Source organism: Falco punctatus, assembly GCF_963210335.1.
Source record: "Falco punctatus genome assembly, chromosome: 6".
Lineage (NCBI taxonomy): Eukaryota > Metazoa > Chordata > Aves > Falconiformes > Falconidae > Falco > Falco punctatus.
The window spans coordinates 58,036,511-58,060,767 of NC_137585.1; the positions used below are offsets into that span (position 1 = coordinate 58,036,511).

The following is a 24,257-nucleotide window of genomic DNA, read 5'->3' on the forward strand; positions in this document are numbered from 1 at the left end:
CTAAAAATAGGATGCTGATAAAAAATAGGAATGACAATGTGCCTTAAATAGAGTTTGCTGGAAAACATCCATACACTTTTGAGGATTTCCTGGCTTTGGGCTGTATGTATTTATTCAACACATGGAAGATGATATTTCATTACAAATTCCAACAATTCTGTGTTATCCGTTATGCAGTGAATAACCTAAATAATGCGATCTATTTTCACACAGAGATTTAAATTACAACAGTCTGGACGAGTTCCCCACCGCTATCAGGACACTAACCAACCTGAAAGAACTGTAAGTACAGAGCTGATATTAGGAAGGAGGATGTTTTGTCTAGTCTGTGATTATTTTTTTTAATGCTGGTGATTTTATCAGTAATCCTTAAAAACTGATATCCTAGGAAGAACTAATAAACATGCCAACATGCATAAAAGATAATTTTCAACATTCAGTTTAGAGCATTCAAGTTCTGACAACATTTGCTTTTATACTGCATTGTTCAGTGGGTTTTTTTCCAGGAACTTCATCCTTGGAATACAGTAAATAATAAACACAGTTAATTTAAGTCCCAAACACAGCAGTTGGATTTTGCAAACAATCCAGACTGTCACAGTTTCTAGTCTTAAGAAGAAGAAGGCGTGGCACCCTTTATTAGTCCAACAGGTTTTTATGTCTTTACCTCCTTCCCTCCCTCCCCCCTATTAAACTATAGCAGTTTCTTTTCAATATAAATAGTCCTTTGTATGCTATAAATACAGCACTTCTGGATGCACAGACCAATGAAAAGAGCTAAGTTTCAGTTATAAAAAAATGAATGAAATTATATTCACACATCATACACACAGTGTACACATCAATGCATATGTTCAGAATTATTTCCATTTGAATAACTTACCGTGTTCCTGGTTCCATCAGCATTTTTTTTTTAATATTTTTTTAATATACTATTTGGACATGGTTGTACTCCTGCTACGTCACAAACTGATCTTAAAGATGCTTTAAGTAGCTACCTAGGATTTTTTCCAAAGCAGGGATCCCCAGGTAGTGTGGACTCCAGCTCAGCACCTGCAGTGTTGGCAGACTGTGGCTCTGGAGGAGGGAGTGGGGCTATGAATTTCCTAGCCCATCCGTTCTCAGCTGCAGTTTTGTCATCTTTTGGCTAAAATAGTTGGTATGAAATCTAGTGGCCTCAAAGGATTGCATTTTTGCTGACCTCTGGAGTCAGTAGCCAAACATGGTTAACGCAGGTTTGCAGTAAATGCACCTTGCCCAGTCCAGCAAAGTGCCTGATGTGCTTCAGATTACTTACTGGCCCCCACAGGGCTTCACCTCTATGTATCAGTTATTGTTTTAGATAAGCTCCTGGGTGCAAGAAATCTTTGGAGTGTGAAATTGCAACCTGACATCCCAAATCCAACACGGACCATGAGACTATGTGCTTCAGTGCTTGCTTTGGGCTCTGGAGGCTGACCTCATAAGTACAAGAGGTTGTGCACGCCCTGCTGTTCCCATCCAAGTGGGAGCCCAGGAGCCCAGGCCCACAGGGATTTATCTCACTGCAGGACCACCATAGTAAGGGTGTTTCTGGATGAGACCTCATTTCTCTCTCAGAATTTGTGCCCGGGCTGAAAACACAGACTGACTTTTTGTCTACAGCTTGGAAGCATCCATGGCAGCAAGCCAGAGCTGGACATCTGCTGGCAAGTGACCAGCGAGTCAGAGACATATCTGTTTGATGCTACAGGGACACCATTGTCCCAGATGCTCTGTACTATAAGGTCTCAGCTGTAGGAGTAGTTATCTCTCCAAAGTAAGTGGGTATAGCTGCTACTCAAAGTCAATGCTTATGTAATGTTTTCCAGACTAGATTTTGAAGATACCTGTAGAAGCATTTTTCCCAGTGTGGGCTTAATAAATAAAGTCTTTTTACCCAGGGGTGCAGATAGATTTTACTGCTCTTTGGCTCGGTATGTGAACTGGCAGGCTGTAAAGTGCCTTCGGTTCAGATGGGTTTGTATCACTTGGGAAGAGTGCCCCAGGACACAGGCTGCAGCCATGAGCATGCTCTCTTCTGACCAGCTCAGAAGTGCTTCAGGCTCTCTGTGCATAATGCACTGGAGTCAGCTCTTCATCAGAGTGATGATGGGGCTGCTCCCTCACACTAACTCAAGTCAACATGGTGATGAGGTGTAGAGGAATGAAGCTGGGTTAATTAGCATTGATAATATACAGCTGTGGGCTGGCTTCAGGGGCGGTGGGTTGGCTGGTGTAGATAAGATGCAGCTGTGGCTGGTTAAGATGTTGGGCAGGCGATGAAGAGAGAGCAGCCAAGGAAGAAGTGGAGAGAGAGGAAGAAGCAGAGAGAAGAGTGAGCATGCATGCTCTGGATGAGGTGAGATGAGGCAAAGGCAGCAGAGGGACTGTATGAAGAGTACGCTGGTATGAGATGGTAAAAGACCTTATTGCAACTGGATAGTTGGGAGAGCACTGCAACAATGAGGGGCCAGATACTGCCCTGGGAAGCAGTCATGCCTTTTTCTTAGCTTTTTCTGCCATGCAAGGAAACCCATTCCATACAGCCACCAAACCAGTCTGTTTACTGGTTCTAGATTAAATGGGATCCTCATATTGTTTAGAGTCTGTGTCTGCATGTGATGCAGTTTTTATTGCATACAAAAGAAGTTGGGATTTAGAGCCTTGCTCTGTAGCTCATCAGCAGTAGCACAATGCCTAAACAAGTAAAACCAATAATGTGGGACCTGTTCAAGTAATGGCCAAGTGTGCTTGCATCAGTGAACAATTTAAGGCTTTCTAAGTGCATAAATTTAAGCTGGGAAGCCTTTTTCATACCTGACTGAACTAATGGGAGTTTCCCACACAAATCATCATTGTTCTTTTGAAATCTTAGTTGTTGCTTTTGTTTTTCACAATGGAGAATTACTCATATAAATAAAGTGCAGTAATTAATGATGAGACAGAGATTTGGCCTTCTATCCGGCCAGCACAACTACATTGAATAGTTCGTTCATGTCCACATTTAAAACACTTTAACAAAAAGGTGGCTATGGGAAACTTAACATATTACAATATAATGTATAAAATCATTTACTTGATAAATTTGTGCAATCCATTATTATCCCAGCAAAAGAAATAGTTATAGTTTAACAAATACGGGGGGAAATATAGATACTAGCTTGCTTTATTTAATTATTAATATTGAAGTATTAATGTTATTAGTTCATATATGTGTGTGTATTTACATTCTATCTATATACATACTCACATAGATTTGTAGATACATGACATACAGCTAAGAAGCAGTTTCCTGCTGAGGGCTGAATTTTAAAATGCCATTTTGCAGTTTACTTCATCTGAATGGTTTTCTTCATTTAGAAAAGTGGAGAATACCAGCTTTTTCATTGCTTTTCTTTCGCTTTTTTCAGTTCTGCCTTATTCCAGTAAACCAGGACATACATACAGACACTTTTATCACAAACAAAAAAAATTACTGTGCATTGGGAATACAGATTATGCCTTCACTTTCTTTTTCTTAATGTGTAAACCGTTTTTCCTTTTGTAGGGGATTTCATAGCAATAACATCAAGTCAATACCTGAGCGTGCATTTGTGGGTAATCCATCACTTATTACAATGTAAGTGATAAGAGTCTTTTCAATGACTCTTCTTATTAGAGAATGTGAAACTAAGTATCATATTTGTGGCTAATTGTCAAATAGCTCTGCTTGTAAGCACATCATTATACAAGCAAACAGGCTTATGTCTTGCCAACTTCATGGGAAGAATGGCAGTTTGCATGCTCTATTTAAGCGAAGTGAGGAGTGGTCTCTGGCTTTGACCTTTTATTTGAACTATTTCTTCTAGTCTCCTAGCATTACTGGCGATGTAGAAGCTAGCAAAAAATTACTCTTGATGGATTCCAGTCTGAGTTCCCATGGTCATACATGAGGATGCATTCAATGGGCAAACCTCAAAATAAGATACTGTAAAATAAATGTAAGAAAAATAGTGACTCATCTATGAGCAAAAGCAGCATGACTTTAACAGTGCAAGGGAATCTGTTCTGACTTTTTCACCTGCTAACCGTAAATTTGTCTTAGTTCATAACAAAGTTCTTCATATTTGGATTTCTGTCTTTGCAAACCTGGGAGGAAGAGGGAATAATTTGTTGACTGGCTTCTGGCTTTACAATCAAGAGAACAGTTACTACTTGCGTATTTAAAATGTGAAATGTGATTGGTGTATATATATTGGTGGGTGAGAAAATCCCTGAGGTATACCTCTGCTATAACCAGAGGTGCATAGCCTGTGATTCATCATAGAGAGTTTACTCATTTGCTTATTGTATAATCATGTCATATATTTAGAATTGTCTAAAATATTTTTCATAAAATGTCTTTTTATCCTCTTTTTGCAGACATTTTTATGATAACCCTATCCAGCTTGTTGGAAAATCTGCTTTTCAACACTTACCAGAACTCAGAACTCTGTATGTGTTTATTTTTTTTATCTAATTGTCTTTATACATTGCAATATTAAGAGTTTTCCCACACTTCCCTCACAACAATTGTATTGAAATGGTGCTTTTAAATTCTAGGACTTTAAACGGTGCTTCACAGATAACAGAGTTTCCTGATCTGACAGGGACCACAAGTCTGGAGAGTTTGTAAGTGCTAGAGAAGTATTTTTGCTTTTTTTTTTTTTTGGATGCTGTCTTATTCTAAGGAATATATAATGTCCTAAAAAAATATACTTGTTTTGCAATCTTTAAAAATTTATCTTTTTTTTTTTTCTTTTAATAAATACTTTAAACAGGACACTCACAGGAGCACAGATCACCTCTCTCCCCAAATCAGCTTGTGACCAGTTACCTAATCTCCAAGTGCTGTACGTTTCAGTAAGATCCTTAACTTTACACTAATGCACGAGATTAATGGACAAATGAAATCATTATGATTTCAAAATTACCCAATTACTGCTACTTCTGTATATCATGTTACTTCTTAGAAATTCATCTCGGGGAGTGTGCTGCCGTGTTACTCAAAATGTTCACAACCCACTTATCAGTATTTCCCATATGTTGCTGAAAAAGATAATTACTTTGCATATTTTTAGGAAAGGGTAAAAGAGTTCTTGTTCAAAAATTGTTTTTTTTTTTTCAAAAAACAGCAGAACTGCCTGATTTTCATTCATTCTGTCTCTCCTGCAGTAGTCTGGGTTTTTTTTTCCTTACTGAGGCAGATAATGCAGTGAAGCGAATGGAAATTACAATTGGGTAGGGAGTGCAGTTTTGTGTCCTTATGCTCCTCTTGTAGTTTCTTTTCCAACCAGACATAAGTAGCTGACTGAAATTTTAATAGACTATTCCTTAGCATAGTTGGGGAATAGTTTTAAATATTCAATACTGTTTTAGCTTGGAAATTTCCTTGGAGTTTGCTTAATCACTAACGAAAGTAATCATTGTGTCTGCTTCTTTGAGAATGAGCCAACAGCACTTTCCTCTATGTATTACATCACTAGGAATGTATTTGGTATTAGTTCTCTGGCCAACATTGAAATAGCATTAATTATAACACATTATTTGAATACCAGCGTGGATGTCATGAACATTTCCATAAAAAATTAAGTTTTAGTTGACTTGATATAATTCTTTCCAGAATGATAAAAGACTGAAAGTGTGTTGCCAGAAGAAAGTCTGCACACAGACTTGTTTAAATATGTCCTGTATTATTAAAAAACAATAAATAATATCAAAACAGAAGGCAAATAAATACTATAGTAATTAATAAATTTTACGGTTCAGAGTAGACTAGGACTGTCCATTGGAAATTCACTTTTTTTTTAGTATCACCCTGTATTATTAGAGCTGATATTTAAAAGGTTGAGGAGCCAGTTTAACAGCAATTTCATGTACTCAGTTGCTCTTTCCCCATTCCCATCAGATTGGAATGAGCCTGACAAGCCCATATTTCGGTTTGCACGTGAGTTTTGCTGGTGCCATGAAGCATGACAGTGCACTGAACTCCACAAGTTTCTTGGACGCTGCAATCTTGAAGGGGCTTCCTGGCTCAAATGCATGCACAAACCCTGCTTTGAAAGACAATTTGTGCATCCTACCTAGCCACCAGTACTTCCAAATGTGAATGAATATGCACAGAGGCTTCCTGGGTGTCTGCGCTCCTGCAGTAAAGGTGTACGTGAGAATGCAGTCCCAACAGTCCCCAAGAGGCTGCCCTCAGCACAGCTGGGTATGCAGCTCAGCAGGGGAACTAAACCCACTTGCTCTCTGGTGCTGCCAAGAGCCTCATGTATTAACAGAGTGGGAAAAAAGTCCTTAAACAAGTAAAATATTTCCTGGAGCTCTTAACAGAAACCAAGGGGAGAAGGGTCTGGGGTTTGTTGTTTGTTTTCTTTTTCCTGTGTGTGACAAGGGAGTGTCAGTATGTACAAAATATAAGCTGATACCATACTTTTAAGAAGACCTAAGTCACAAATCTGTGCGTGACAGAATAACCACAGTCCACCAGACATACCAAACATTTTCTACCTTGGCCCTAAAGCCTGCAGCTCACTTGAATTCTCCTGTCATGCCTGATTTGGACCACAGAGTACCTGTGAAAAGTAAAAAACAGAGGCCATAATCTTTCCTGCTATAACAAAATATATACATATATTGATGATAGGCTTTGTCCGTATTAAAAGCAGAGTAGTATACCTTAAAAACACACACGGCCATTACTTGCACCACTTCCACAGATCAAATATATAATAGTCTAAATGGCCCTGTTGGAACAGTAACAGTGAAAATATATTTTTACCAAGGAATTAAACAGGTGAAGATGAACCAGTTTTAAAGAATTTGAAACAGGAGTGAAAAGAGATTACTCTTTTACATGATAATATTGGATAACTGTGGAACAGGACATTTATTCTAATTATAGGCATAAGTTATTTTTTCTGTATTCTTTTACTAGAAAATTTCCCATTCAGTTTTCCCTGAGCAACATAGGATAAGACTGTTGGGTGGTGGGGGTGGGTGTTTGGTTCGTTTTTTTTTTTTTTCCCCTTCCAATTTTTGCAAATTGCCTGGGTTTGGTTTTGATTAGTTATATTATACTATAAATCAGTCCAGATGTTTCAGTTATTCTGTAATTTGTTGAGTTTTGGCTCAAGTCTTTTTAAGTTTTTTTTCCCCGATGTAGTGATTGATTTCAAAGCCAGTTCCAATATTTTTTTAACCATTTCCCTCAGTTATAACAGCCTAAGGATCAGAGGCAATAGTACCTAATTAAAAGTGTATAATGGAAAGTTGATTACAGTCCATTGTGATTGTTACCAGAGAAATACAGGGTCTTCTCTGAAAAAAATATAGATATATGTATTTTGTAGATTATTTTAAATGGTTTAGATATTTGTCAGAATTTAAACATGATGAATATGAAGTCTGTGATGTAAATCCAATACTCCTTATAAGCAGATAGCCAATATCATTACTGTAAAACACTCCGCAGAAGCCTACGCTTTAGGCAGGAAGTCTTCAGACAATGCAAGAGATTTGCAAAAGTAGGATATGGAGTTAATACATCTTGTCTTTTCTCCTCTTCTCGTCTCCTCAGTTAGAAACCAAAATCTGACATATGAGAGATGATAAATGAGTTTGCACATTTCTATTCTTCTGTGAATGTGGATAAAACAAAGTTATTTTAAATTGAGCATGAAGGTAGAAAATGAAAGATCCTTTTCTTTTAATGTTACTTTGATGATAATTTTTACTTTTCTTGTGTATTACAGGGATCTGTCTTATAACCTGCTGGAAGATTTACCCTGTTTTACTGCATGTAAAAAACTCCAAAAAATGTAAGCATCAAACTACCCTAAAAAGCCTAAAAAGAAGCATCTATATACAAATGTGGTTGAGCATCATTAGCTTGGTTATTGCTGGCTGGTTTGACATGTCCCAAATATATACCCTTAACACTATATTGAAGTAGATCACAGACAATCTAAAACACCCCAAAGTGTCCTCCAGGTGTTTTTGAAACTGAGGAGATTCTTATTGCTATTTCAGTGACTTGCATCACAATGAAATTGGTGAAATCAAAGCAGACACGTTTCGGCAGCTGGCTGCTCTTCGATCTCTGTGAGTACAGCCCTAATAGCCATTCACCCAGGTTCCAAAAAACATGTGCTATGTACTGTTTGCTCACTATATACCCCAAAACAACCTTGTTCCTGTTTTTCCTCACTTTGATCTTTCACCCATTAGGTTATAACTGTGAAAGGAAAACAAACGTGAAGTTTAGCATCTGCAGCAGTTAATTCAAAGATGCAAACTTACAGCTATAAAAGCTGTTACTTCTAAATGTTTCTGATGGAGGTGGAGAAAGATACTGAGCCAGAGCTGATATCTGTTGGCAGGTTCACATAATAATTAGCCTTAGGGAACATGAAATCTTTTTACAGAGAACAGTTTCTTAAGAAATAGAGTCCAGTCATGTGCAGGCTTCTAGTTTTCACACAGACAGATGTGCTAGCAGAGTAAATTTTTCAAGAAATTACTCATGATTTTAAGTTTTCACAGGATCAAATCCATACTTTTTTTACGAGTTGCTTTCAATCTTTTTGATTTTTTCTGGGGTCAGTGAAGATTGAGATTAGGAAGTTAAGTTTACTGACAATGGATTTTCTTAGTCACATCATGAGGACCTCTTAGAAGTAGTCCATGTACCCCACCCTTCTTTCTGATGCCTTAGGAAGCTGGAAGCAGAATGAAAATAACTGTCTTAGACTGTAGAAGGCATTAAGATGTTTTCAGAAAGTTTGTCTGTTTAATAACTAACACCATTAACTAACATAATTTTAAAATGGAAAAAAGATTTTGCACTATGAGATATGCAGAAGCATATTGCAAATATTTGCATGTAATTAATACCTTTTTTATATTTAGGCCTCCTAATCAAGTGTATGAAAACTTCCATATTCACTCAGTGGGTATGTAATTTTCCACTCACTTTTCTTGTAGGGATTTAGCTTGGAACAAAATTAAAATTATTCACCCCAATGCCTTCTCCTCTTTACCATCTCTGATCAAACTGTAAGTATTTGTATATCTTTTACATTTCAGTTTTCACATTTTTCTTGCAAAAGCATACAGAAATTTAATAACTTGCTGTCCCAGCAGAAACTGAGGATTTCTGTATTCTGGTCTGTTGAATCCATATCTAAATGCCTGCTTTCTTGTACTTCACCAATTCCCGTAGGTATTATGGCAAAACTGCATATAACACTATGTAATCAGAGTCATTTGAGGTCCATGAAGAGTATCAGTGCATCTGCCTTTCTTCATTCAATTTGTTAGTAGTTTAGTCACTTGTAGCAGTGGGGAGTATTTCCTGTTAGCTGTGTTTCAGGACTAAGGAACTGGATTAAAAAATAAGTAAGAAGCATTTTCCAGTATGCATCTTTATTTCGTCACTCCTCATTTGACAAAATAGTCTTTCTTCTTTCGTCAGTTCAGCCAGAGTAGTTAACGATCAAAACATCAGCAGCCAATTTTTCAGGCCTTGTTCACAAACACTTCTCAGTCCTTACTTTTTCCTACTTCCCACTGTCATTTTAATGCCTCTTCAAGGTTGTCATGGTTTAACCCTGGCTGGTGACTAAGCCCCACCCAGCTGCTCACTCATTACCCCTACAGTGGGATGGGGGAGAGAATTGGAAGAGTAAAGGTGAGAAAACTCTTGGGCTGAGATAAAGACAGTTTAATAGGTAAAGCAAAAGCCCCACACACAAGCAAAACAAAGCAAGGAATTAATTCACTACTTCCCATTGGCAGGCAAGTACTTGTTCAGCCATCCCCAGGCAAGCAGGGCTCCATCACGGATGATGGTTGTTTGGGAAGACAAATGCCATAACGCCAAATGTCCCCCCCATTTCCTTCCTTTCCTCCAGCCTATATACTCAGCATGATGTCCCATGGTATGGAATATCCCTTTGGCCAGTTCAGGTCAGGTCCTGGCTGTCCCCCCTGCCAGTTGCCTGTGCCTCTCAAGCCCTCTCGCTAGCAGGCCTTGAGTAACTGAAAAGTCCTTGAATTCATACAAACGTTACCCAGCAGCAACCAAAACCATCCATGTGTTATCAACATTGTTCTCGTACCAAATCCAAAACACAGCATGGCACCAGCTACTAAGAAGAAAATTAAATTCATCCCAGCTGAAACCAGAACAGAGGTGAATCCCTGAGGCATTGGTTGTTTGGGGAAAACATGAAAAAAAATGCCTCTGGAGTCGTCCTGCTGTATGGCTGTCACAGATACCTTGCTGCGCATTCGCTCACAAATAATCCAGTAGCTGCTGGGAAACCTAAATTTGGAAAGCGATATTCATTTCTTTCCATGTGCAAAGCCCTCTGAATGGTGCACTGAAAAATGTCCATAAAGACAGTGTTGTCCATGACATCCCTTTTGGGGCCACCCTCAGAACTTTCCTATTGTGTGAGGTAAGCAATAAGTTGTACATTTGGTCACTAGCACAGAACAGTCAGAGAGGGTTAAAGAGAAAAGCTCTTTAACCCACGCACCGTAACACAGTGTTCCCTGAAACGCTAGTCCCTAACCACAGTCAGCGGTCATTTTTACCATTGCGGTAGAACCAGAATTTCACCTTTGGTAGTTAATTATGTTGGGAGCAAGAGGACACACGCTAAACCAGACAGACAGAAGACCAGTCCATCAACATACTTTATCTTATGTCTAGCCCTTAGATTTCAGCAGATAGTCCAAGAGACAGGAACTTTGCTGTTCAGCCTTGGGCATAAAAGCATTTCAGCAGCATTAGACTCCCTTCTTCCTCCTTACTGACTGTTGACCTTATTTTTATTTTTTTATATATATATATATATACACACTTAAGTATTTCAGTGTAGACAATTGTGAAGAGGACTGAAATGTTCATAGAATAAATGGAAGAGAGTGAGAAACAGAGAACAGAATACCTCTGGACTTCCTGCCTGATTACTTTACCACATCTCCTTGACCGCTGTCTCTTTTTTCGTTCGCCTGTTTTACCTTCACCAAATTATGTATTTGCATCCATCTGCACTGTCTTCCCTCAGCTCCTCAGACAAAGCTCAGCTTAGAACTGTCACCTGAACCTGCTCCAGCCCAGACCTGCCCTACCCTGTAACACATCTTCCCCATACACCTGATCTGCTCCCTGTGGAGTTTTCATGGCAGCCACGCCATCCAGCATCCCACTGGATCTCTTAAACCATGGGAGGCTGTTCTGGTGCTGGCTCTCTTTAATTCAAACAATCTAATTAACAGATTTTAAATTCACTTGCTAGTCTCAAAACTGGCACTGCGAATGCTTGGAGTCCAAATCTGACAACAGACTTAGCTAACCGCTCGATATTGCTGTTAGCTTTCTGCTAGGCACATAGGTGCAGACTCCTGAGTGGTGCTGCAGCTTCACTCTGCTGACTGGGGCCTCTGTTCAATGCAGTCATTTTTGATAGAGTTAGAAAAGTCTAACCTGTTTTTCCAACATGACGCTTCTAGTGCTGAAGGAAAAAAAATTAAAACCTGTAAGCTGATTTTTATTTGCTGTTATGCAGGGATGTGTCATCCAACCTTTTGTCCTCCTTTCCTGTGACGGGGCTACATGGTTTAACTCATTTAAAATTAACAGGAAATCATGCCCTACAAAGTTTGATATCATCTGAAAATTTTCCAGAACTCAAGTGAGTATATCATTAAAACTAATAAGTCACATTTGTGTTCATGTGCAATGGAAGGTGTGTCAGTGTGTAACGCATGTTACTTCGTATTGTCAGTCTTTGATGTGTGCTATTAAAACTAAAGCAAATATGACAAAAATGATAACTTTTTTATTATGCTTACTTTTACCTGAAGGAACTATGAAGAGTTTTGAAATATTAACTCCAGTACTTTCTTAATACGAGCCACATCTGCTTCCTAGTGATATGTTTCAAAAGCTGTTAAAACAATATTGCTAGAAGCTTAGTGATATGTCCTTCTTCTACTGGATTGTGCTTACAGAACTTCCATTATTTTTAATGGAACACAGCAAATACCAAGGGAAGAATATACTCCTGAAGTTCCAAAACATTTGACCTCTTTTGTTTGAACATGTTTTTTCTGTAATCCTTTGATTAAGATTCAGATAATACTTTGCCATTATTACTAAAACATTTTGATGCTGGTAATTTTCTGCTGGATGCTCTGTGATAAAGGAAGGAAATGTTCTCTAGAGATCATTTGCAGCTCTGCCAGTCACTAGATGACTATAGAGAAATCACAGTAAAGACAGTTTTGCCTCTGACTTCAGGGTACTTGGGAGTGTCCCCTAACTCTGCCTTGATTTTTATATTTTAATTAGAGGATGCCAAGTGCAACATGTTTTTTGTGTATGTTTTACTGTAAAAGGTTTGAAATCATAGAATTCAAAACAATTAAACTGTGCACATAATTTCAGAATCATAGACTGGTTGGGGTTGGAAGGGACCTCTGGAGGTCATCTTGTCCAGCCACCCCTGGTAAAGCAGGTTCATCTGGAGCAGTTGCCCGGGACCGTGTCCAGACAGCTTTTGAATATCTCCAAGGGTGGAGGTTCCATCTTTATGTCTTTACTAGATTGGCCCTTTGCACTGGAAAAGTCCCATGAGTCTTAGCCAGGAGACAACTCAAGAAGACATTACCACTAATGAAAAGGGGTGGAGTGTTTGGAGTTATCAGTAAGGGAGTCATCAGCAGAAGTGCAGCGTTGATTAAACCTCTGTGTACAGTACTGGAGAGATCCACACTAGAACACTTCTATGATGGCACGTTGATATAAACTGAGACAAGAGCTGCAAAAAGTGGTTCCAAGGTTACAAAACAATGCCTTAAAAGTCTTAAACCATGTATTTTTAGTTTGTCACAGAACAGATTGGGCAGTGACTTCATCACAGTGTAGGTACTTTATAACATGGACATTCAAAGTTCTAGAGGCCTCACACCTCTCTTACACTAGAGACCTTCAGATTGCTCTCAGAAGCAAGTACCATAAGAAATCATGAATGGCTAAGACTGAGCTTCTGCCATAATTTTTCTTCTCTTACTGACTTTGCCCACATTTTGAGGCAGGTGACAATTCTAAAATACCTGAAGGTTCTTTAAAAGAATGTGAACACAAGAAAATAGATTACTTCAACGTAGCAAATATATAGTGATGTATATACCATGGCCAAAGGCATGAGAGGTGCTGCAGTAGTCCTAGAATAAGCCACTATTCAACTGAATTATGTAAGATTAGATTTTTTAATTCTCTTATCAAAATTACGCTTCATATGACGTTTCCACCAGTAAAATTATGTACATTGCTGAAATGCAACTACAGTGTAGTTAGTCTGGGTAAGTAGTTAGCAAGGATGTGTCAGACAGTAGCTTAAGTCTTCAAAAAAGGTGCAAAAAGCATGATTAATTTATCTAGAGTTGATTAACATCTGTAAGAACCAGTTATAGCCAGTCAGGAGAGAATGGGGTAAAATTCTGACCTGGAGTCTATAGGGCTTTGACCGTAAATCAAAATGAGGCCAGGACTTTACACAGGATCACCGCGCAGGCAATGCATGAAGCCCCAAACTTGAACGGAGATCTAAAACAAAAGGAAATTTCACCCTTTGTAACTGTTGGAACTGGACTGGGTTACAACATTAAACAAATTCCTGTGTAAAAGCTTCCTGCTTATCTAAAGGGGTCATTGCTGTTCAATACACAGACACATCAAAGAGCCGAGCATCCTCTGCCCCACCTTCAGCAATGGCATGAGAATGCTCTACAGAGCTGAGCTGAGCCTGCTATGGCAAGCTTTGGGGCAGTAAAGTCAGGCTGCCAGCCACTCCTTCCTTCTTTATCTGATGCTTTGACTCAGCGCTGTAAAGAACTCCGTGATTTGCTCGTATTTTCTTCATAACTGTCCCTTCCCATTCACCATCAGCCCCACACCTTTGTGAGGTGGAAAATGAGCTTGTGATCTCTGCTGCTTAATCTAAAAACAGGAAAAAAAAAAAAGAGGCATTACTTGCTGCAGGAAGAAAATTCTCAAGGCTAGATATCATCAGTAAGATAAGCAGAATATAAAAATAAATTCAGCCAGTGTTTCTAAAAGAGTTTAATTTGACAAAGTCCAAATCTAATCACCCTCATCAAATAAGCATCATTTGTAAAAAGGACTGCTTCCAGCACTATATAGCTGACAGTTGTGCTTGGGGGGGTTTTGTGGTTTTTTGTTGTTGTTGCTGTTAAATGTGTCTTTTGCAAGAAAGAAATTCCTCTGTCACCAAGAAACGCTGATACTATTTTTTCTGCATTGCAAAGAATGTTTTGTCCTCTGTGTTCTGGGTCCCAGTCATTCTGTGCAGTTACACTTCGCACACAGATTCAGAAGCATTCACCAGTTTGAGACCTGTATGTATTACTTAGTAACTCAAGGGAAAGAAACTCAAAGTGTTCAGTTTAAGAAAGGGTGCTAGAAAGATCTAGAGAGAGCTTAAGAAATGGGAGTCTTCCTCTTTAAAGATAATTCAAAAGTGGGGTTTTAAGGGGTTGGCTATTTCCTTGAAGCAGTGGACCAGTACAATGTGAGAGGTCCTCACTTCCAGCGTATGACAGACCAGCAGGCTGGTCGGAGTGCAGCGGCGTCTGGACATCTGTCATTATTAAGCACAGAGGGCTGCTGGAATAACCAGGGAATACATCTCCGTTAGTCCCCTGAGCCTAAAAAAGCCCCAGCTGTGTCAATGTCTTCCAAAAGGTCTGAAGCCACAAGTGGCAGTGATAACCTTCCAGAACTGTCAGTGTATCTTCTCATAATTTTTTGGTGTTTATGGGGATTTTTTTTCAGAAAAGGGGCATTTCTAGTTGGGGATTGAGATTGTTAGTCTAGTAACCTATGGGTTTAATGATAATAATATATTTAAAATCGCTTCTGGGAAATAAGTTCAAAATGTTTAATCAAGACAATTCCTTATTTTCAAAGATGGCATACACAGAAATTAGTTAGAAATTAAATATTTAAATCTGCTGGCATGAGGTTGCTTGATAGTTAGATCTTGGTTTATCTTGAACTTTTATTGGACTGAGTACCTTCAAAATACCTTACGTAGCTTTTTGTATTGGGTACAGTATCTGTACCTTTTGTATTTCTGTTGGGAATTAGCAACAATATTGTAAGTATATAGAATCTAAATACCCCAGAATGCACTAATTTAAAAATCACTTTAGAGCTTGGGGTTCTGTTTGTTTCCCTTTGTACCAAGCTTCTGACTGGCACGCAAGTTTTAAGTCCTGTTGGCACTGGGCTCGATTCAGACTGATTTCTTTGAGGATTTTTCAGGGGGTTAGACGTTGCTTGCAATGCTCATTATGTTAATTTATGTGATTAGCCTGTTGAAAGTAATGTGATAGGAGGACCTAGTTCTGTTTTATTCCTTTTAAGTCAGAATAACTTCTAACCATTTCTTTATCTTTTAATTTTTTCATTTATTGGGCTTTTGGAATTAAGGTGAGTTGTTAGGTTTTACTGTGTACTATTGGTGAACTCTGCAAATTAAGTATCTCTGCTTCCAAAGCATAAAATATTTTTTAAGGAATAGAAGCAGTACTCTACAGAACTTGGATATATGTAGTTCTTTGCTACCCCAGCATTTGCACATCTCCAAAGGAATTAAGTTCAGAATATACCAGAAATGAGCAATTTTCTGACAACAGAAACCCTCAAAATCATTGAGACTCACTGACCTATACTCAGCTATGTGTTAGGAATAACAATGATCTTAAAAGAGTTAGGAATGAGCATCCAGTGTCCTGCAATGACCATGCTCATTTCTAAGACAATTAATAAAGTAAAATATTTTCCTCAGTGATATCTGTTTTCACACACAGTGCCCGATTCATTCACCTCGTGGTTTAGAACACTGCTTTCTTGATCCATGCACGAGAGACAATCTCTTTTTTGCCGTCTTACTGTGAGAACAGTTGGATGTGGAAAGATGTGGATGAAGTTTGAATTCCAAAAGATCTCATCCTCCCAAAACTGCAGAAATTCCATTTGGGAAGTTACGTTTTGGTATTGCCTGTTAGGAAGGTGGATGCAGTTGTGATCTTTGGATCTGCTTTTTTAAGAGAAAACATTAAGAAAGTAACATAGAGAAACTGTTGAGTTACACTGTAAAATCATTCAAAATCATATAACAGAAATACAGCTCTAAGAGTAACATTCGCTCATCAGCAAGGCACACGTCTCCTACCTTCATATCTCCCATGAAAATGCATAAGAAAACTTCATTGTGCCTTTACTAAAATTAGCCTAGAAATCACCTGCATTTGTGATGCGGAATTTTATTTCTGAGTCCTCATTTTGTATTACGATGACTGATTTTTACCCCTAGGTATTTCAGTCGTGGTTATTTCACCAAGTTCCTTTGTGCTAACAGTTGAGGAGTAGTACAATCCAGTAACTCTGGTGCTAAACTAGTATCATGGCATGCTTCCTTTTTTTCTTCTACAGGGTCATGGAAATGCCTTATGCTTATCAGTGCTGTGCCTTTGGAGTTTGTGAGAGCCACTACAAAATTTCCAGCCAATGGAACAAAGATGAGAATAGCAGCATTGACGATTTTCACAGAAAGGATGCTGGGTTGTTACAAATTCACGGTAATTGTCATCATTGGCTTTTAAATATACCTGAAGGCTGTGAGCAGCCCGTGATGTTAAACAACTCCAATACTCTTTTACAGTCACGGAGGCAGCCTTTCCCTCTCTCTTGCCTGATAATATGTTATTCAAGCATTCTTATACTTAGCAAACTCATTTTTTCAAGTCTGCCTTTTCTTCAGAAATCTCACTTGTTCATCTTTCCATCTAAATAATTATAATAATGTGGGAAGTGAAATCTTCCCTTTATGTCAGAGACCGGGAAGTGGTGCTGGTATGTAACCCCACCCAAGAGCAGGCCAGCAAAGATCTAGTTTTTCGGCGGTCTTGGAAACAGCAATGCACCCTTGGCTCTCCTGCTGCCCACATGCTTCAGGATGAGTCGTGGAGCTTACATGGCTACTTTGGCATAGCTGTTGATATTTTTCTTCCCAGCACTTCCTGGGTACCAGAGAGGGCATCTGCTCTCCAGGACAGATGACTACTATATTTTTCTTCCCCTTCAGCACAAGGTCTGTTAATTGACCTGTTACCTGTTACGTAGGTGCACTTATACATGTTATACCATCCTGCTGCTTTCTGTACCATCTCTGCTCCTGCAAACTAAGTCTCAGTTCAGGGCTAGCCCCAGCAAAAATAGAGCCAAGAATATGTGGTAAGGTGTTGACGTGAGGAACACAGAAAAACTTGGGTTAATTCTTAGTAGCCTGGTGCAACAGCAGAATTCATATTTTGAACTCCTTCCTAGGCAGTCGTCACACTGCAAATTAGGTAATAGAGACCGTATCTGTAAGTGATTATTTTCAGAGAAGTGATGTAACCTTTTAAATAATCCTGAGTACAGTATTTCAAAACCAGGTAGGCATGCATCTGCTTCTGCTCGCAGTTTGGCGGGCAAAGGGACAAGACCAGGCCTTAAATACCACAGATATTTTTGCAATTTGTACTAAAAGAAGTTTTCCTGAAAATTACAATATCAAATCTGGGTATTTTCTCTCCCACAGATGAGCGTGACTTTGAAGATTTTTTTCTTGACTTTGAAGAAGATTTGAAAGCTCATCATTCAGTGCAATGCTCACCTTCTCCAGGTATGAAACTGCCAGACAGATAGGAGTCCAAGCACAGTATTACCAGATATTCTAGATGCAGCGCAAACTCTGAATCTGATACTAGGATTGTAACATGATGTTTTGCAATAAATTGATGAGATTAATACAAATACTTGGCACAGTAACATAACATTTTGCATTGCAGTCCAGAACACTATGCAGCTACTAAATCCATATAGGAACATAACAAAAGTTTTACCCAGTCCTGAAGCAGATCCTCACTCTGGGCCCCTTTTCACAGGAACTGATCCCCTTAAGGGAATGAGAGAGCAAAGACTGTTCTACCAAGACACAGATGATAAAGGGGAGCAGAATCTGTTCAGTCTTTTGCAAACCTGAAGTAATTCATGTGAACTTCACTGAGTTATTCTAAAACTGAGATTCCTGAACAACACACAGTTTAGTTCAATGTCTAGGAAATACCAAGCACTACTGTACTGGTGTACACAGTCCATCGCAAAGGACCCCCAGCACTGTCATTTTTCTTATGGAATGGTGCATCCCTGGCTTCACAGTGTGGCAGAAAGGAAAAAAAATGCATTGATTGAATTGCAAAGCTACAAGCCACCAATTCCACTGAAACTTTCCTTTAAGGCAAGGAAAGAAACATGTCTTTGAAAGGTCACTTCTAGCTTTAACAGCCATGGTCATAAGTTTTACTTGCTTGATTCAGCAAACATTTTCCCTAGCCAGTCTTTCATTGTGAAACATGAACAAAAAACCCCAAGTGACAACTCGTAAGTCAGCATTCATTCCAAGCCAAGATCCTTGTTTGTAACAGCAAATAATAACAAAATTTTTAAAGTTATGTAAAGAGGAATAGAAAAGGCAGGAAGCCAAAGAATTTAGAATTATTTGACCATCACATATTCTCCTATGGCCTAAATATAACTACCGAGTTCACAAAAACATTGCTGTCTCCAAGGCAGGTTATCACCAGACCCAAGAGAAAATTTAGCTTCCATGCTGATCTTCCTAATGGTATCTTAGAAAAACATGCAAACTGACACAATAGAAGCCTACTTGATGGCAACAGCTGCAGTCATATGGAGTGCATCTCAGCTGAGGGCTTTGTGTCTTCATGGAGAAGCACAGACCACTGTGACGGACTTGCTTTGAAGGAGTATAGCTGGCTCATACCAAGATAAATAATGTTTCTCAGACTGCAGAGCATTCAGCTTCAATGGCACAATATATGCACCTCAATTCTATGAGAATACACAGCAGGCTTCTATCATAATGACCTGACTTTAGCCACAAGTCACCAGAAGACCCTCCAAAAAGGCAGCACTTCCAAATGCAAAGGCAGCCTCAATTTTCTTGGACTGCGTAATGACATGTTAAAAGGCGGCCAAAGTGCATCTGTCTGTACCCATTACGTCACACTTCACCAGGACTCATTAGCAGCTTGTCCTAGTTTAGTGAGAGGTGGTTTTTTTCAGCTTTTGTTTTTTACACACCGACAAACATCTCAGAATTTCTGGAAACTACAGAAAGTTCACATTGCACTTGTACTGCTAGGCACAAAAAGAAACCCATAGACTGTTCGAGTTGAGGAACAAAGACTCATGTGCACCAGTAATGCAACATGCAGCATGCATTTAGCAGCATGTTGTCAACGTCTCAGATTACTCCAAAGGAAAAGCAAATTTCCAGCTCCCCTTTTGGACTGAAATTCACTGCTTGGCTGTGCTGAGAACCTGCAAGACACATGAAATTTAACATCTTAGAAAGCACAAAATTACTTTTCAGTTTACATGGGTTTCCCTTGCCCTTTCTATTTTGTCATTTCAGGTCCCTTCAAACCATGTGACCATCTGTTTGGTAGCTGGCTGATCAGAATTGGAGTGTGGACCATAGTGGGTTTGACCTTCATTTGCAATGCACTGGTGTCTGCTACAGTTTTCAGATCTCCATTGTGTATGTCCTCCATAAAACTTTTGATTGGTTTAATAGCTATTGTAAATGCCTTGATGGGTCTGGCCAGCGGAGTGCTGGCTAGCGTGGATGCATCAACTTTTGGGAGCTTTGCTCAGTACGGAGCACGGTGGGAAAGTGGAATTGGTTGCCAAATAACTGGCCTTCTCTCCATTTTTGCTTCAGAGGCTTCCATTTTCCTTCTTACCTTAGCTGCACTTGAACGTGCATTCTCTGTGAAACACGCTACAAAGTTCGAAACAAAATCCTCCATTGCTAGTGTAAAATTTTCCATTTTCTTTTGCTTTATGTTGGCACTAATCATTGCAGCGATACCACTCCTCACTAGAAGTGAGTATGGGGTTTCTCCACTTTGTTTGCCACTACCGTTTGGAGAACCCACTGCTATGGGCTACATGGTAGCGCTGGTATTGCTGAACTCCCTTTGTTTTCTGGTAATGACTATTGCTTACACAAAGCTCTACTGTAGTTTAGAAAAGGGAGAACTAGACAGCATTTGGGATTGCTCTATGGTCAAACATATAGCCTTGCTACTTTTCACTAATTGCATTCTTTATTGCCCTGTGGCCTTCTTATCTTTTTCCTCCTTACTAAACCTCACTTTTATCAGCCCAGAAGTGATTAAGTCAATACTGCTAGTGATTGTCCCACTGCCTGCATGTCTAAACCCACTCCTTTATATACTTTTCAATCCACACTTTAAGGAGGACTTGGGAAGTCTGCGAAAGCAAACTTTGTTATGGAGGAGATCAAAACATGCTAGCCTGATCTCTGTGAATTCCGAAGACATAGAAAAACAATCTTGTGACTCAACACAAGCATTGGTAACCTTCACAAGTGCCAGCATATCATATGATATGCCTACCAGCAATTCACTAATGCCATCGTCGTACCAAATGACAGAAAGCTGCAATCTTTCATCAGTTGCGTTTGTTCCATGTCGCTAGTTTCAGTGGCAGTAAAGAAAATATCTGTTTACAAAGTTTTTAATCCTGAAAGCAAGTATTGATGTGTGCATATAAGCTAGAGAGTGCCTCTGAATTATTGTTACACACGTCAGAAAACAGACAATGACAAAACTTGCAGCAGGCTGAAAATCCAATACATGAGCCTTCTCAGCCTACTTTGGAAATGCTGGGATGAAGAAACTGAAAGCTTCTGCATTTTGTCCAGTTGTATCAGCTGCTCTCTTTTAAAGTAGAACTACTCAGAAAGGGCATCAGTTGGTGAAGAGCAAAAATAGCATATTAAATTGGTAAGACTTTTTTTCAAAGCATCACCTGATACAGTTTGTTTTCAGGGACTGGTGGGTTTATTCCTGTTTATTGTAATTTGGTTTTAATAATAGGTTTTCAGTGCCATGGTTGTTTTTATAAGCATCTCTGTATGGCCTGCATTCAGCAAGGTGTCTAAATGGAAGAGTAGTCCTGTTCAAGTCCTAAAGGTTTCTGCAGAATAGATTTTGATGAAGTTCCATGTTTGATAAAACTGATTTAATAGTTTAACTGACATTTGGTTTGGTTTTTAGAAGCCATCTGACTTGATAAAGCATTTTTAATTGTCAGCTAAACCTACAGAATTAACGTGATGTGAAAGAAGTTAATTAAGATCCTGTTAAGTGCTTGAAATGTAAGTGTAAATGGCAAGCTATTGTCATGTGGATATTTTTCTAGTGAGGTTCTGCACAGTTTAGTCCTGAATTGCTACTATGCCAGTAGAATTACTCCCAGAATTACTGCTGATAAAATTATCAGATGACTTATAGAATTTGAGGGTGGAAAATACTATACAGAAAGTCATCAATAAAAAAAAGACTGGCATGCTTAGGGCAATTAAAGGACACTAAAGGCACTCACATAGAAACATTCACTTAAGGTAATTTGTCTAGGAACAAAAAAATGTCGTCCTGTTCATGGCATGATCTCTGTCCTGCGAAACAGTGATTCTAGAAACCTTCTAGTTCGTGGTCACTAGCCAGTTGAAGATATAGAGGCCACTGTGTCCTTTTGGCCAAGGACAGCCAATATCCTTAGCCAAGGCAATATCAAGGAGTGAAGAGACTGTATGATCTGTGTTCTTAGCACTGATGCAAGCACTACTGGGATATTTCAAACAGTTCTTGCATTCACATGCTGTAAAGAAGATTGTGAAATTGAAAAGGATATGAATATCATAAACTTAAAACAGCTTAAGAAAGAAGTGATTTGATCACAGTTTATAAGCAGCTACTTTGAGAAACAGAAGTTTGAGAGCGGAGGACTACTCATTCAAAAGAAGAATCTGGTAAAATAGATCGGAATTAGACATTAGGGATATGCAGCATAGAAATAAAGGTGTGAATTGTTGGCAGTGACAGTCATCAGCTAGTGGAACTCTGTCATCAAAAATCTCTAAATTCAAACTGGATATATTGCCAAAAAATGTATTGGAGCAGCTATTGGAATTCAGGGCCTTCTAATGGCTTTGGTTTAGATTAGATTAGCGCAGCGTTCCTCTCTGGCTTTAAATCTGTTAATACTTTGCGGAATCAGTGCAGGTATGTTTACACATCAGAAGCATCCCAGTTAGAGAGAAGAGATTTCAGGTCTTTGTCAAGTCAAAATATCTCAGACAACGCAGCCACCTTCACTTCCCTAGAATAGCAGTCTTTGACCTCGACCAAGCCATCAGGGGATATTCCAGTATCCTTTTCTCAGGCCTGGCACCTTCTGCTCAAGTAAGCTGATCATTTAAGACATGAAAGTGCACAAGTTTCCTTTTTTTTTGTTGTTAAAAATAGCTCCCCGAGGAGTAACATTTAATAGCCTAGTCCTCACTGCTCAGTTAATGGCCATTCAACCTCCAGGTGAATGAGACTAATTTTTTAACATTACCAAGATTAGGCTAGCCCAGTAATTAAGGTAATCAGTTACAGATGATCTCTGTTGTTCATCTGTTACTGTATATAAAACTTCCTGGGACTCAGGATGGATTTTCACAATGAAGAATTTGTTGCCAACGATAGATATGCCTTGATTTTCTTGTCCATTCACACTGGCGTATTTTTAGATTTGCAGTTACAGATGGCATCAGTTGACTTTGGCTGACGTGTTCATCCTTCAGGAAAAGAAAATGAACCGGTGCCGAAATTATGTATGATAAAGTCAGCTGAGTGCTTATCTTAATCCTTTATCTCCTGTGGCTTTTTAAGCAGTGCAGCGTACAGCTGTAGAACAATGCCTGAAACCACTTTGGATTAAACAGACGATCAGTCAACCATTGCACAATAGCTATTACCATGTTTACTTAGCTTTAATTTAACTGGGGTCCATCTGTGCTGCACTGCTTATGTCAGTGAAATTCCTTTCAGCTCGCTATATTTAAGAAGTTTGTAAAGTGATTTGAGAAGCAAAATAATGTTATAATTCTAAAGACTAGTTAAAGAAAGCCTGTTTTATCAGAACTGTTTTAGCTTGCAGAAAGTCCTAAAGGCTTTGTGTCTTATTTTTGTAAGCATGTTTGAAATATTTTGATCGGATATTGTAAACTTGAAATTGTTAAAATCATTTAATAGATTTTTAAAGTAAAATGTGTAAATATAGAACTGTATTTATTATTACAGTGAAATGCAACCACAGTAAAGGACATGAGATTAAGCCCTGTACAGTTTCATATTGATATTTACTATATTTTCTGCTCATATATATTACTAAATTCATTATCTGTAAATAATATAATGTAAATGTGTAGTGATTGTAAATAGGTGACATGCTTTCTTTTCTATCAGTGTGCAAAACATACGTAAGTTGTAATAAAATGTGACTACACAGTAAAGAGCATTTAATCAGGACCTAACACCTCACAAAATGGCGTGCATCCTCAATTACTCCTTCCAAAGTTATTGTAATACTTACACTAACTTCCCTAGTTTTCCAGAGTTCTCGGTGAAGTATAAATTGCAGGTTGCATGCTCCGTTAGGTGTCCTGGGAGAAAAAAAAAAAAAAAAAAGAATAGTGTTTAATTTCAAGACAGACTAAGTTTTTCACCAAAACTTTGCTCACAGACCCTTATCAACAGATACTGCTCCCTGTGCACGCTGTCCATATCTCAGTGACGGCCGCTCACCATTGCCACCTGCGAGACTGGCACCTCCGACTGTGTGACACGGGCATGCACCAGGCCAGACGACGAGCACGCATGCATGAACAGCAGGTCTCAGACCGCACTGAACCACGTAAGGGATGAGGTTCTGCTGCACTAGGCTGCTGCTTCTGGTGAGGCAGCAAATTCTCCCACATGCTTCCCTATTTTCTCCCCTATCCCTTATGTGGCAGGTGAAGCAGGACGGGGGATTACCAAACAGCTGGAAAAGTTCATCTGATACATGGAGAGAGGCAGTAGCACATCATGTATGAAATCCATAGGATGCAGATGCTAAGGGCCAGTGAAAGGGGGGCCCTAAAACATGGGACTTGGCAAGAGTCAGGTTGCTCAGGCTGCGCTGGAAG

General features: G+C 39.0%; 2 protein-coding genes across 4 annotated transcripts in view; one reads left to right on the forward strand and one right to left on the reverse strand.

Annotated features, from left to right (window-relative positions):
- Positions 1-23,667, forward strand: part of LGR5 (leucine rich repeat containing G protein-coupled receptor 5) — a 126,415-nt gene extending 102,748 nt beyond the window's left edge. For all 3 annotated transcript variants that reach the window (XM_080393838.1, XM_080393837.1, XM_080393839.1), the window contains 12 exons: positions 214-282; positions 3,569-3,640; positions 4,423-4,494; positions 4,603-4,671; positions 4,821-4,892; positions 7,797-7,862; positions 8,074-8,145; positions 9,028-9,099; positions 11,622-11,747; positions 16,577-16,722; positions 17,727-17,810; positions 19,626-23,667. In XM_080393838.1, the coding sequence (XP_080249964.1) occupies positions 214-282; positions 3,569-3,640; positions 4,423-4,494; positions 4,603-4,671; positions 4,821-4,892; positions 7,797-7,862; positions 8,074-8,145; positions 9,028-9,099; positions 11,622-11,747; positions 16,577-16,722; positions 17,727-17,810; positions 19,626-20,716 (2,011 nt within the window). In that variant the 3' untranslated portion in view covers positions 20,717-23,667. The remainder of the gene's footprint in view (positions 1-213; positions 283-3,568; positions 3,641-4,422; positions 4,495-4,602; positions 4,672-4,820; positions 4,893-7,796; positions 7,863-8,073; positions 8,146-9,027; positions 9,100-11,621; positions 11,748-16,576; positions 16,723-17,726; positions 17,811-19,625) is intronic.
- Positions 11,750-24,047, reverse strand: LOC308066498 (uncharacterized protein; the record flags this gene model as incomplete). The annotated part of the gene is made up of 5 exons (XM_080393864.1): positions 11,750-14,056; positions 15,968-16,178; positions 18,031-18,083; positions 23,663-23,732; positions 23,875-24,047. 5 exons carry the CDS (start codon positions 24,045-24,047, stop codon positions 13,976-13,978), a joined length of 588 nt encoding a protein of 195 aa, XP_080249990.1. The 3' UTR covers positions 11,750-13,975.
- Between the last annotated feature and the right edge of the window lie 210 nt (positions 24,048-24,257).